Genomic DNA, 12707 nt, shown 5'->3' on the forward strand with positions numbered 1-12707 from the left:
CATTTACACTGTTCACTGTGATTATTTTCTGTTAGTTTAATACCACGCGCATACATATACGTTTGTGTACACGTACACGCGTGACAGGAATGGCAGTCCGCTATCGAACCGTAGTTGTAAAGACCTTCTCTACAACTTCTTGGTTCCCCATTACTTTATACGGGTGACATTCGTCCCATATACTAACCTCAATACTCCGCCTGACTCTAACCTGTACTAATCGTATGGAACCCCGGACTTCCATTCCTAGGACTACCATTCCTGTCTCACCTGTAATAAAGACCTTGGCGTGGCCTTACACAGACTTGTGAGCACTGGCAAGTTCGCTCAAAAATGAAATATTCCTTTTTTTCTACTCCACGCTACTTCACTGTTGCTTGATTCCAGCGTTACTAGTCCAAACAATATACTGTTTATGCTCTGGCAAAATTGCAACAGAATTAAGATAAGACAAAGAAAGTGTTACAGTAATTATATAATTAATTGGCAATGATACATAGGATGAAATAACAAAATACAATGCAATAGGAATCCTTTCAACACAGTTCATTTTCTCAATATCTCCTAGTCAGCATATAAAAGTTACAAGACATTATTCCATGCATGGGACACATGAAATATCCAGATACATGTAGTTGATATCTGACTTAGTAAATCATCTGAAATAAATCATACCTTGAAGCCAATAATAGTTGAAATTGCCGTTTCTTAGACCCCCTTCCCATACCTAGAACGATCTGTTTTACCATATGGCTGTCGACGTTGTTCTCATTATTATACAGTGTTGCACATTTGGATGGAAACTGTCAACCATAGTTCATGCTAATTTGCCAGTGCCCCGATTTGTTGGGACTTTTGATGTAATATTTTGGACCCCCCCCCCCCAAAAAAAAAAAAAAAAAAAAAAATCTGTTACAATTATTTTTCGCTCATCTCCACCTCCGAGACACTACACTCATAGTTTGAATCGCTGACGATAAGATCTAAATAAAGCTCATATAAAGATAGCCCCGGTGTTGTAGCGGCACATGGCTCAGTTTGGCGCCGGTGTCTGTGTCTATGCGCATGCGCATTCTTCTGGAAGCTGACAGCAGTGCTGTTGTCGTTAGGGTCATGGTCGGCGACTGCTGAAATATGGGATAATACAAAAAACTGATGTACGGTATATAACATAATGTTTTCTTTCTACAGCGACATGGTTGATCCTTCGATGGAAGTTTATTTATTTATTTATTTATTTTATTTTATTTCTTTATTTTTTGTTTTTGATTGGACGAAGAAAAAATGTGTATTTTTGTGTCATGTCACCCACAACACTCGCATACCAGATTTTTGAGCGGTCAAAAGTTCTGTGCGCCTTAGTTAAGTCTCATTAGAAAAAGAAACTCGTACCATGCCGTTTTTTCCTTGTAGTTCCAGCCGTGAAGTCCGGCCGAGCCGTTCTAGTTGTACTGCACCGATTGTTAGTACAAGTCCACACCGGGACAGATCCTATAGCGTAATCGAGGGTGAACAGGCAAAACTGCAGAACCACTGGCTGAAATAAATATAACAGTATGGTTTTTATTGCACTAGGTGAGGGATTATATACGTGCCCTAACATGAACACGTACACACACACACACACACACACACACACACACACTAACCCTAACCTGTACTACCCTCTACCAGGGTGACATTTATATTGGGAAAAATAGGAAAAGCCAGAGGTAGTAAAATGGCCGTCTATTTATCTAAAGACATATCTGTGAATATCCTGTGAAAAGTCAATCTGTGGACCTGGTAGAGGGTAAGCCTCTACTAATCATATGGGCCCCCAGACTTCTGTTCCTTAGACTACCATTTTTGTCACATCGGGCTAAATGCTATTTTCTTACCCTGAGAAACTCAATATCTTTCTCGTCCAGGTTCGAGTTGCTGATTCCAACACAGTCGAGACTTTTGAAGTAGCAGTCGGACTCCGCCTGGCAGGTCTGGCCGGCCACTGCAACAATATCTAATATTACTTGTTTAGAACATTTCGACAATTGAGGTAATGTCAAATTCGGTTAATGTCTTTCCTTTCCTAAAAATCCATACAATTGATGAAAGCTTATGGAATGCAAAGAAAATTTGTACAGTATATAGAGATATTCAAGCCAAAAACGAGCAGTTCGCTAGGCATCAATAATAATAATAATAATAATAATAATAATAATAATAATAATAATAAAACTTACCAGCTATACATGTCGCTCCAGTGGCGTTGACAACAGTGGTTGTCCCTGGTGGGCAAAGGCACACATACGGGGTTTGCAAGAATATTAAGAAGGCATAGTTCAGAGTGCAAATAGTAGCGTCTGCGCATGCGTACGTAGTGCCGAATACTCTGTTCTCGGGGACAGTGCATGGCTGGAATAAGCCGGGCCCAGCAAAATCACCCATCACCGCTGTCCACGGCTATCTGATGCACTGTCTCTGGGCTGCCAAGAAGTGAATATATATATATATATATACATGTACATATACATTATATATGCAATGTTACAAATAATTATATATATATATATATATATATATATATATATATATATATATATATATATATATATATATATACTTTGCCTTTAGGAACCAAATAGTACAACTGTGTACTGCATATAAAAATTACGACGGCTAGCGACTCTCTGTGGTAGGCCTATATCTTTATTTTAAATCTATAATACAGAAAATATCCATACCTGATGAGTAGTAGACACAGGTCACAAACGCAAATTGACAACTTGTCCAAGGATAATTATACTATTGCAATCACTGTATATTTCAGAGCATCAACAGAGTATTAGTTATCCTTGCTTCTACGCCATACACAACTGTACCAGATGTAGACTATGCAGTGAACTACAAAACTGCGTACAATTGGTACTGAGGTTTAGAGGAAATGGATAAGCATCTCCCAATTTGGTAGAAGATATTTGCATAATTATAGAGCAACGTCTGCTGCGTGGGGTGGACTTCAATTTGATAAGCGTTCCTTGGTCTCTGGTACTTTGACGTTGCGAATAGCTTAAGATACCGCAAACTTAAACTAGTTCTATTAATAATAATAATAATAATAATAATAATAATAAGGAACGTAAAAGCAATGGTCACTAAAAATATCCTTGGTATGAAAATATTCTCTCCACCAATTCTCATACGAGCCACGTCACTTGTAGCTTGAGAGAAGTAGAGAATATCGGTACTTGCGGTTCTCTGTTTGTTTGTCCGTTTTAAAAAAGCACGAATAATGTATACTGATAAGAAATGACATTCTGTATGTGGATAGCGCTGCTAAGATACACGTAATTACCATGCCCCCGCTGTAGTTAACTAGCTGAATGGATGGTCGAATTTTCTCAACTGGTTAAGATAGGAATTCAGACAAGGACATAAATATTCAGGAAACAGACGCAAGGTTGTTAGATACCTGAGAGGTCTCACATCATCAGACGCGTCTCTTTGGAAGATGGGATAAAAAAGAGACCGGGCGGGCTTCTACTGGTATCATTAAAGTTCATATAGTGGAGTTAGACTATGTAGCTTGGTCGCTTCATGGCGTAATTTGGCTACAGGCTGACGTAAATAAATAAATTCGACCTACCGCACTTACAAACAATGTGAAGAAGGCGTTACAACAGTAAAGTTTATGTTTATTTGCCAATCTATTATTCAGAAGGGGTTTTTGGTTCAGTACGAAATGGCCCACTTTTCTGTTCGTGCTAATTGTATTGACTGTATCAACCCTGTTAGCATTAAAAACGGCGCGTGCTTTAGAACTGCGTCACACCTGTATGTTTATTTCATTTTGATGCAACTTTGAAATAATGTATTTTGGGGTTTTTTTTCGTTGCGTTCATTTCCTCTTTCAACAGCTTAAAAATATACTGATACCCTTAAAATTCATAGCGACGTAGCTAAGAATAAGGAATGTGCCACCTAATAAGAAACTGTAGAATAGATTAATAAAAAAGTGTGCCGTGGAGGGACTTTTACAGCCGCATACGTATTAATGGTACATGTAGTTATAAAATTTGGACCAAATAGGCGTCTATAAGGACAAGTATTGGACAAACCCCCGTTTACATTGGGCTTACGACTATTTGAAATACGATTTTGGCGTATTTTCCTCATTTCATGCTCGGCGTCAAGCCCGAAACCAACAATTTTTAAAGGGAGGGGGTTACATCTTCTGGAAAAATGGACCATTTACCATGAAAACTTCGTGTATCTAGATCAATTTTTACCCAGAGCGAACCTTTTTCCCGGCAAAAAGGGAGGTTCGTTGGAACTCCTCGAACCCCCACCCCCACCCCAAGGGTACAGGCTTGGTCACCCCGGTGTGAAATTGGCATAAATGTTTGTAATAAGGGAAATATAATGAGTTCAACCCTAATGTGACAGAAATTCCGTTGACTAAAAGAAAACCCCAGACTGTCGTTAATTATGATACCAGTGACACCAGAACAAACAAGAGTGCTGTTTCATTTTTCTTCCCGGCTCTATTCGTGTCATAAAACACAGGTAACAAATAAACCATCACATGTTTATACTTCGTAACCCCAAAACAAACAGTATTGCGGTCTCTCGTTTGTTACAACGCGTCTGTCAAAGGGGGACTTTTCTTTCGTTATTCTTTTATCTTTATTTGTGTGCGCGTTTCCCTTTCTTTTGAAAAGAATGAGAGTTGTTATCAGAAGTGCATAAGTCTCCGTGAAGAGAACTGGATGAAACAAATGTCCCCGTTTTTGTTTGAAGTGTACTCCAGTACGTGGAAGATCTATAGACCCGATAACATCATCTGGAAATTCACCTGTTCTCGGGAGTTATATAAAATATGGTTCTGGATATAGCAGCTTATGCCTTGTTATTCTGACTAATACTTGCAACGTATTCAGGGGATTTTTATGAACGCTGTCATTTCTGATAGGAAAAAATTCTGTGTCAGATAGAAAGTTTAAAAAACAACTTAATTAAATGATAAGAGCGTGACAAATGTATCTATCGATATTATTATTGTCAAACAGTATATTTTGAGAAAGGGAAACATTTTAACACACTGAAAATTTCATGACATCGATAAAACAAAGTTTCCCACAATCAGGGGCTTAAATTGAGAAAATATGACATGTTAATTTTTTTGCCATTTTCTGACGCAAACCTGCCTTACATATAAATAAGGACAATGTGTTTGATTAGAAGAAATGAGCTCTCCGACGGTCGCACACCCGGTAAAATGGCAACTCGAAACGACGATTATTTTGCCTCAAGCTCGGTAAGGTATTGAATTATTATACGGTTTTCTTTCCCCCTGCAATCTTGATGGTTGATTTAGAATCAATTAACGAGATATTAATATACATATGTATAAGCTTTGAATTTCTTCCCATTTTTCCCCTTTTTGCAATCATTTTACATTTTACGGGCGCAGAATATTTTCATGTTGCTGGACACCTCTGTTTATGACTTTTCCTCGCTATATATTTTAATGATTTTTAACAACGGGATGCACAGAGAATAACTTTCAAACTTCAACAGCAGGTGCCATCAAAACGGCAGGGTAAACTACATATCTTTGCTGTTAAAAACGCAACGCTTACATGCAGTCAGTATCAATAACATCGGAGATCGAAATATTGGTTCCAAGTCATTACTTCGGAGATCAAAATCATAAGTTTGCGACTTCAAGTCAAAAACGGCATGACTATCAAAGAAAGTACAGAACGGCATCATATTCTTAGGGGCCATTCAGAATGGATGATCCGAGTACAAACTGATCCGCCGACTAAATATGGCCGATTACACTTCAAAAGCGATATCGCTGATTCCCGATGGTTTCCCAGCCTCAACACGCACCAACAGATTAAACGGATTAAATCTCGCTCATGTGGAGGCGAGGATACAATCAAGGCGCTTTAGAAGTGGGGTCGGCCATATGTAGTCGGCAGATCAGTTAGTGCTCTGATCATCTATTGTGTATGGGGCCTTATACATGTACATTCCAAACGTGGTTTAATCAGTGTGAGTTTCGCGATTGTTCATGGCATAAACTAACTGTTCGATATCTACATGTATCTTCCCCGTTCACCCAAGTTCACTATACGAATTCATAAACTGTACTTACTGCATATACATGGTAGGTCACAAGCTTGCACTCTGTTTTATGATATTGACAAAGCCCTTTTCCTGTCTGTGTTGTAGTAACCTTCGCCGCATTCCTATGCATAGGGATTGAAATGTTTACATTTTATTGATGGGGTTATGCGTGTGCAGCAAAGTATATTTTCGTGTTTACCTTATCTTTGTTGCAGGTTACAACGAAAAAAAAAAAAAAACGCTGGATTGTAGCCTACTTACAAATGCAGATATAGAATTAATAGTAATATTAGGCCCACTTATCTTTCTGTATCGTACTTGTAAGAAGGAATCAGTGAGTGGTCAATTTCTCAATAGGCCTTCAGTCAGAATTTTCACAATACCCACCGATTTCTCATTTTTCTAGTTCCCGCACCGTCAAACCGTGCAGGATGCGAACGAACCTCCGCCTTCATACAGTGAGGTTATGGAAGGAGAGAGGAAAACCGGCTCCATTACCGCCAATGTGAACGATAACGCAGCCATGGCCCTCAACGCTGGTTTCCCTGGCGACCACCTCGAGCCCACAGCGCCACCTGACGAGGACGAGGGTGACTGTGAAGAAGGAATACCGTTTTTTCCGGGCGTACATGTTGCTCCTTTAAACAATGACTCTCGTGACATTCACGACAGAGCGCAACAAACACGTCCCGACACAATTCCTCCAAAGAAATCTCCTCCAAAGGAAATTCCTGGCCCACTGGGAAATCCCCATCCACAGCACTATAATGCACCACTTCATGCCCAGCAGACGATGCTGACGTTCTCACCTGACTGTGAAAAGGGACTCATTACGACACTAGCGCTCAGAAATGGTGCACAGCACCACCTATCGTTTGACGACAGAAGCTACAGTACTAGTAGCAGTTTGGGCAGCTTACAGAGTTTCAATGGGTGCTGTAACTGCAAGAGGAAGGCAAAAATTGTGTGTACTTTGATTGGTATCGTTTGTGCTTGCATTACATTTTTTGTGTTTCTAATGCAGTTTTTGGCTCAGAAAAATTAGTACACCACCAGAAGGCTGTACATGAAAATTAAACGGAGAGGAGTGGAGGACCTTTTTTGACGCCCTAGACGCCCAACGGCGTAAAGGGAGATAGTAGTAGGCCTAGAAGTAAATATTACACATAAATATAGTAGTAGTAGACACGTCAAGGTCTCATGCATATCACACATCAATGGGGTGCATTTATTGTGATGTAACGCAAAATTTTTAAGAACATGCAGTATAAAAGACCGCCAGCGGTTTTTCTTTCACTTAAGAAGATTCCACTTTCTCACAAGTATAAAATTAAGATTTGGCAATGTGATGTAAATAATGTAAATCGTGTGTACATAAAGGAGTTTTATTTTTTATAAATAATGTAAATCGTGTGTACATAAAGGAGTTTTATTTTTTATTTAAAGAAACACGTGTAATCCAAGAACATAAGAGAGCTGTGAAATAAACTTTACTGAGTCAATCGGTGAGTTACACAATGGATTATTTATTTCAATATAATGTTTAAAATCATTATGTGATCTCGTTACTCATTTCTTAAAAAATGAGCTAAGTGATGTAAAAAAAATCATGCATTTATGTGTAATTCATTCATCTTGACTTTAAAAAGTATGCAGTGGAATTTCGCGAAAAAGTCCAGAAATGAAACGATGTAAACCAGGCTTCTATTGTCTCTAATTTGTTTTATACCTTTTATACTTCATAGTGTAATTACATTTATGTTTTTAAACTATTAAACTAGTTCTAAAACGAATTTTGTGCATTTTACTGAATGTATACTGGGTGAGAGTTGATATCTGTCAGGTCTGCAAAACATTGGTCACTGATACCCTCCCATAGAGACATCTAGTAACACATTATTGATCAAGCATTCAACATCATGTGCTGTTAAGTCGCGTTAAGCGTCTTCAGATTTCAAAGTGCTGTAGACAGATCAGTCGAGTCCTGAAAAATATGAGAAAATTTGTTAAGTCTATTGTAATCTTGATTACAATCATTTTTTTTATTTAAAATAAGATCTATTTTTATCTAATGAAAACTTAGAAATCTAGACCAATTTTTAAAAGATTTGTCTTTTTTTTCTTTAAACTACTTTTGATTCGATTTTTGAAATATTACAAGTATAGTATCTAAATCACTTAATAAATCATGCACGCTTAAAATTTTTTGGTGTGTAATATTCACCTTCACGGCACATTTAACATTCCAGGCGGAGCAGTCTCTTCATTGCGGTAGAGGAGATCTCATTCATCACATCTGACACATCCTCACCACATTCTTCGTATACGTTGGCAACGCAGTCCGCGTAACTGTCGACCCCTCTGGAATTATGCAGAAAACATCAGTTTCATAATTCTTTTAACATTATTTTTCAACTAGATGTCGCAAATAACTATATAATTGTTAAATTTGTTTGCAAGGAGTTAAATGTCCACTAGCACCAGTTACACAGATTTCGAAAAAAAGCTCTAGGTAATTAATGCGCTGAACCACGAGTCACATGATATATAGGGGCCTACTGTCTACAAACAGATTCAGATTGTCATCAGACAGTAAAAGCTGGCTATTAGAGAGAACAGTGTTCAGCAGCAAAGTAGAACAAAATGCTATTAGGCCCCTATATCATTTAAATAAGCATTGGTTCAATTAACAGACGCAGATCCATGATAACAAGATGCAGCAGAAAGCGATTTGCACATCCATCCTAACTGCAACCATTTTCCTCACCTGTACCAAGCAGTTGTAACAACTTTTTGAAAATATCTAGCAAACAAATGCATTGTAGGTGCTTGTAAAGAATGGAAATCGACTCACTCGCAAATAGTTTCTCGGCTCACAAGTCCAAACAGGCTCATGGCGATTTTGACCCCTAATCCGGCCGCCTGTCGCTTACACACCCTCAGCGCCTCTACGTTAGTCTTCGTCACTTCTTTCAGACACACCAAGTGGTTCAAATACACTAGAAATCATAGAATAAGGAAAGAAAATCAATAAATGGACAATGGACGTAAGAGTGCTAATTGCTCCGTTTCAAATCTGGGTATATTACAAATATAACCTAAGATAGTAGGCCTACTACAGTATGATAGTAACCAGTAACGAGAATGCATTTTTGGCAGTCTATTTAAGTTTTTGGGCAATTCTTTATGTTGTTTTCTTGTGGATGTTTACTTTTTTCTTAATGATAATCATCATGTAAGCAAGAACTGATAAGTTTACAACACGATCATTTGGAACGAAGTACACAGGATGACTTATGCTTTGACTCAGGATGAGATGTCTGAAAAAAATCAGAAACAAAAATAAAAAGGGGACGCCCAGGTATTTACCGCCCATCTTGGGGCCGCATATGACTCCAAATGTCGCCTCCAGTCCGTCCAGCAGCTTGCCGTAGAGGAATCCGGGGCGTTGCGGCAGACAGCGCTCCTTCAAGTCTGAGAAACACTCTCTCATCTCTCCAAACAACCTGAACGATATAAAAAATCACCTGACCGTGACCATGTTCGAACTTGACATGCCAGTCAATGAGTGATCACCATGTTTTCGGAGCGAACGAAAACATTACTTTTTTCAGTTATTGCGGCAACATGGTAGATACAAGAGAGAGAGAAAGAGACCTATAATTTTTTTAACTCTATAAGAAAATAAGTACAATTTGATAAAGAACTAATTACGTATCTCACTCACTCAACCTCACGCACATCAACAGCTATGAAATGTTCTGATGATTTTACCATAAACTACAAACATCAGTTAAAACGACAGTAAACTCTAGGTCTTTTCATTAATCTCTCATCACTATTATTCAGTACTTATTTTTTCAATACATAGATGCCAACGACATACCCACACGACGCCTCTACGTAATCACGCCTGGTGGTCGGCAGTTCCTCCCTCCCCATGTCTCTCCCCGAGGTGAACAGGCTGATTCCCTTCTCCTGTGCCCACTGTATAAGGGGGTTCATACAGTCAAGCACCTGCCGGCCTCGGCAGGGGGCCAATGGCGCCTCGGTCACGACCATTGGCGCCTCGGTCACGACTGGTTCTCCATCGAGTTCGTCGTCAAATTCCACGACTGTTTCTCCCACGGGTTCATCTAAAATATTCACATTATTATGTATGGTTATATAATACACTATCTAACATAGAAATAGGAATAAATGCCGTATGGCTGGGAAAGATGAACATTTTCTACGCCTGTAAGTACTTCATCATGAAAATGTTTGTGTTGATATTTAACGAAAACAAGAGAGAGGCACGCACTGGGCAATGACCATACCCGAAATAAATTCCTTCATTCATAGACACCCTGTGTTTCAGAATGCTAAACTGTAACAACTTTCGTCTGCTATATACAATAGAGGAGAGTCTCCTATCTGACTTTCAAACTCGGGGTGAGTATACTGTTTTTTCCCGAGCTCCCCGGCAGCAGTCTCTAAAAACCAAATAGTGTTTTGCCTCTTCTCGTACATGCACCTTTGCCTTATTTATATTTGGTTCCTTTTTTGCCATTGCCTTAAGTCGTAGTTTCTGTGATATTATAAAGAAGTTCTTGCAACTAAACAACACAAACCCCTAAAACCAAACAACTCTCTTGGATACGGATTCCTCAAAAATACGTGGAATTAAAACCACGTGTGATAACATTGTCAGGACGGAAGGCGTTAAACCCTGACAAACACCAACAGGATCACACAGCAGGAAAGAATAACCCTGAAGAGAAAGCTGATGGTCAAAATCTGGCACAAGGGCTCCGTTTCTTGACCCGGACGTCCTGCAGAATTTCAGAAAGAGGGACGCAGACCATCTCTCAATTTAATTGCATTTGAACCGCCTTTCACAGTGAAAACAATTCCCAGCCCAGCCATACAGAAACTGTTCTGATTCAAAAGGGAAACACATGCTCTCTTTACTCGTTTATTTTGTATTCTATGATTTTTTACCTGTAATTACTTTCAATCTGATTTTACCTTACATGTCAAGACGGAATCGATGAACAGTTCAGTTAATAATTAAAAATCTAGAAGGGTCACTTATTGTTTAACTATTCATTTATTCAAGGCTCTTATTCACTGCTAGTGGATAGCAGCATCAGCGACCAGAGGGCTTAAAACCGATTTTATCCTTGTTTCGCGCTTTCATTTTGGTAGAGACTGAAAAGTTTGCTTTGCACTTCAAAGCATCACCATGTGATTGGAAAACGTTAGCTGTCAGCTCACATACTTTTACACGTATCAAAACTGTTGCAGAAATCTACGTAAAGTTGTGATTAAATATACCAGCATTTCCATCAACATCAACGGAACTCTGACTGGTAATTTTTTACAAAACCGCACAAAATTAGAGCTGTAAGACGCCCGTTTAGCCTCTGCAAGTTCCCAAGAATTTGAATATTATATTAAATCCATGTAAACCCAACTTACCATCGGCGTAACACGCAGTAAGAAAGACTGCGAACAGAGCGAGAGCAACGTTTATCTTCATCCTCTTACAGTTCAGCCTTCTTGCAGAATGGTATTCCCACTCCAGCGTTCTTTGTGTTTGTCCGTTCCTATGCCTGTGCCTTACCCTCCTTCACACTGTTCCATATTCCGGGCCTTACTTTCATTTATTGCACTTATGTTTTTGAAATTGCCCAAAATCACTTTTAGATAGTATCATTTCAGATCGATGATTCAAAAATCTCAATAAACATTCTTCGCAATGATGTTTTGTCCAAATTGGTCGACAATTATCAGTTAATAAAGCGCCGGACTATGTTTCTTTCTTGAGCTATGATTTAACATCCGCTTTCAGAGGCTCTTAGCTTCATGCCAGGAAGGCCATCGAAACCAGATCTCTGCGCACGTGTTCAGCCATCATGAATTATTTATTTATTTTCAGGTCGCATCCAAACATCTTACGTAATCAAAAGGGGGATCGTTGATCTATTACGTCCACATTATCCCAAACTGCTATAAATAAGAAAATGTGATGTATAAATTACCACTGCATTCAAGGCTATTTTGAAACCTCAAGACACGTTGCCGCACACTCAGGTTCACAGGCGTATAGACTATAGAAAGATACGTGTGGAAAAGCCACCCTGGACTTAAAAGAAAACGGCGAAGGCAGACAGTTACAATTACACGGACAGTGAAGTACAAAGGAGAGACTACATTGAACTCTGAAACTTTTTTTTTGGGGGGGGGGGAGGAGAAGAGGAGTCTCTGTGCAATTAAGTTAGACCGATTTTCAATCAATTAAACTACCTTTTTTACACAGGTTAAGAGTCAGGTCGTTAATTTTATCGTAAAAAAAGTAAAACTCATCAAAACACATTCTAATTTGACTTGTTGCTTTGCGGCCTGATACATATACTGAGTAGCAAGTCTGAATTGTTCGCCCGTAAAGTGTTGATCTAATAGTAGACCACGTGTGTCCCTGGTACTGGGTCCCACCACTGTAAACAATATAATTTAATTTAATTTATTTATTTATTAACGTGACATGTGAGATCCTCACCCGGCCTCATGGGCCTACAAGTCACCGTACTATATAATACTACAAT

General features: G+C 38.9%; 3 protein-coding genes across 6 annotated transcripts; 1 reads left to right on the top strand and 2 right to left on the bottom strand.

Moving 5' to 3' along the window:
* Positions 1-457: 457 nt before the first annotated feature.
* On the bottom strand, positions 458-6645 carry LOC106180247 (uncharacterized). Of its 4 annotated transcripts, XM_086996513.1 has the most exons (6): positions 6505-6645; positions 6146-6239; positions 2223-2465; positions 1881-1999; positions 1393-1537; positions 458-1127 (listed from the first exon to the last, which is right to left on the bottom strand). In XM_086996513.1, exons 3-6 carry the CDS (start codon positions 2425-2427, stop codon positions 919-921), a joined length of 678 nt encoding a protein of 225 aa, XP_086852639.1. In that variant the 5' UTR covers positions 2428-2465; positions 6146-6239; positions 6505-6645; the 3' UTR covers positions 458-918. The 4 variants fall into 4 exon arrangements, with proteins under 4 accessions (XP_086852639.1, XP_086852640.1, XP_086852638.1 ...); XM_086996514.1 differs by lacking the exons at positions 6146-6239; positions 6505-6645 and adding an exon at positions 2724-3096 and having other exon boundaries at positions 458-1124; XM_086996512.1 differs by lacking the exons at positions 6146-6239; positions 6505-6645 and adding an exon at positions 2724-3078.
* On the top strand, positions 4100-7619 carry LOC106180246 (uncharacterized). Its single transcript, XM_013564182.2, has 2 exons — positions 4100-5296; positions 6524-7619. The coding sequence occupies exons 1-2, from the start codon at positions 5207-5209 to the stop codon at positions 7160-7162; spliced, it is 729 nt and encodes a 242-aa protein (XP_013419636.2). The 5' UTR covers positions 4100-5206; the 3' UTR covers positions 7163-7619.
* A 3-nt stretch (positions 7620-7622) lies between these two features.
* LOC106180244 (uncharacterized) lies at positions 7623-11781 on the bottom strand. Its single transcript, XM_013564180.2, has 6 exons — positions 11581-11781; positions 10004-10253; positions 9487-9623; positions 8972-9116; positions 8342-8478; positions 7623-8101 (listed from the first exon to the last, which is right to left on the bottom strand). Exons 1-5 carry the CDS (start codon positions 11639-11641, stop codon positions 8355-8357), a joined length of 717 nt encoding a protein of 238 aa, XP_013419634.2. The 5' UTR covers positions 11642-11781; the 3' UTR covers positions 7623-8101; positions 8342-8354.
* Positions 11782-12707: the final 926 nt, after the last annotated feature.

Source organism: Lingula anatina, chromosome 10 (genome assembly GCF_051362555.1).
Source record: "Lingula anatina isolate TDL-2025a chromosome 10, LinAna3.0, whole genome shotgun sequence".
NCBI lineage: Eukaryota > Metazoa > Brachiopoda > Lingulata > Lingulida > Lingulidae > Lingula > Lingula anatina.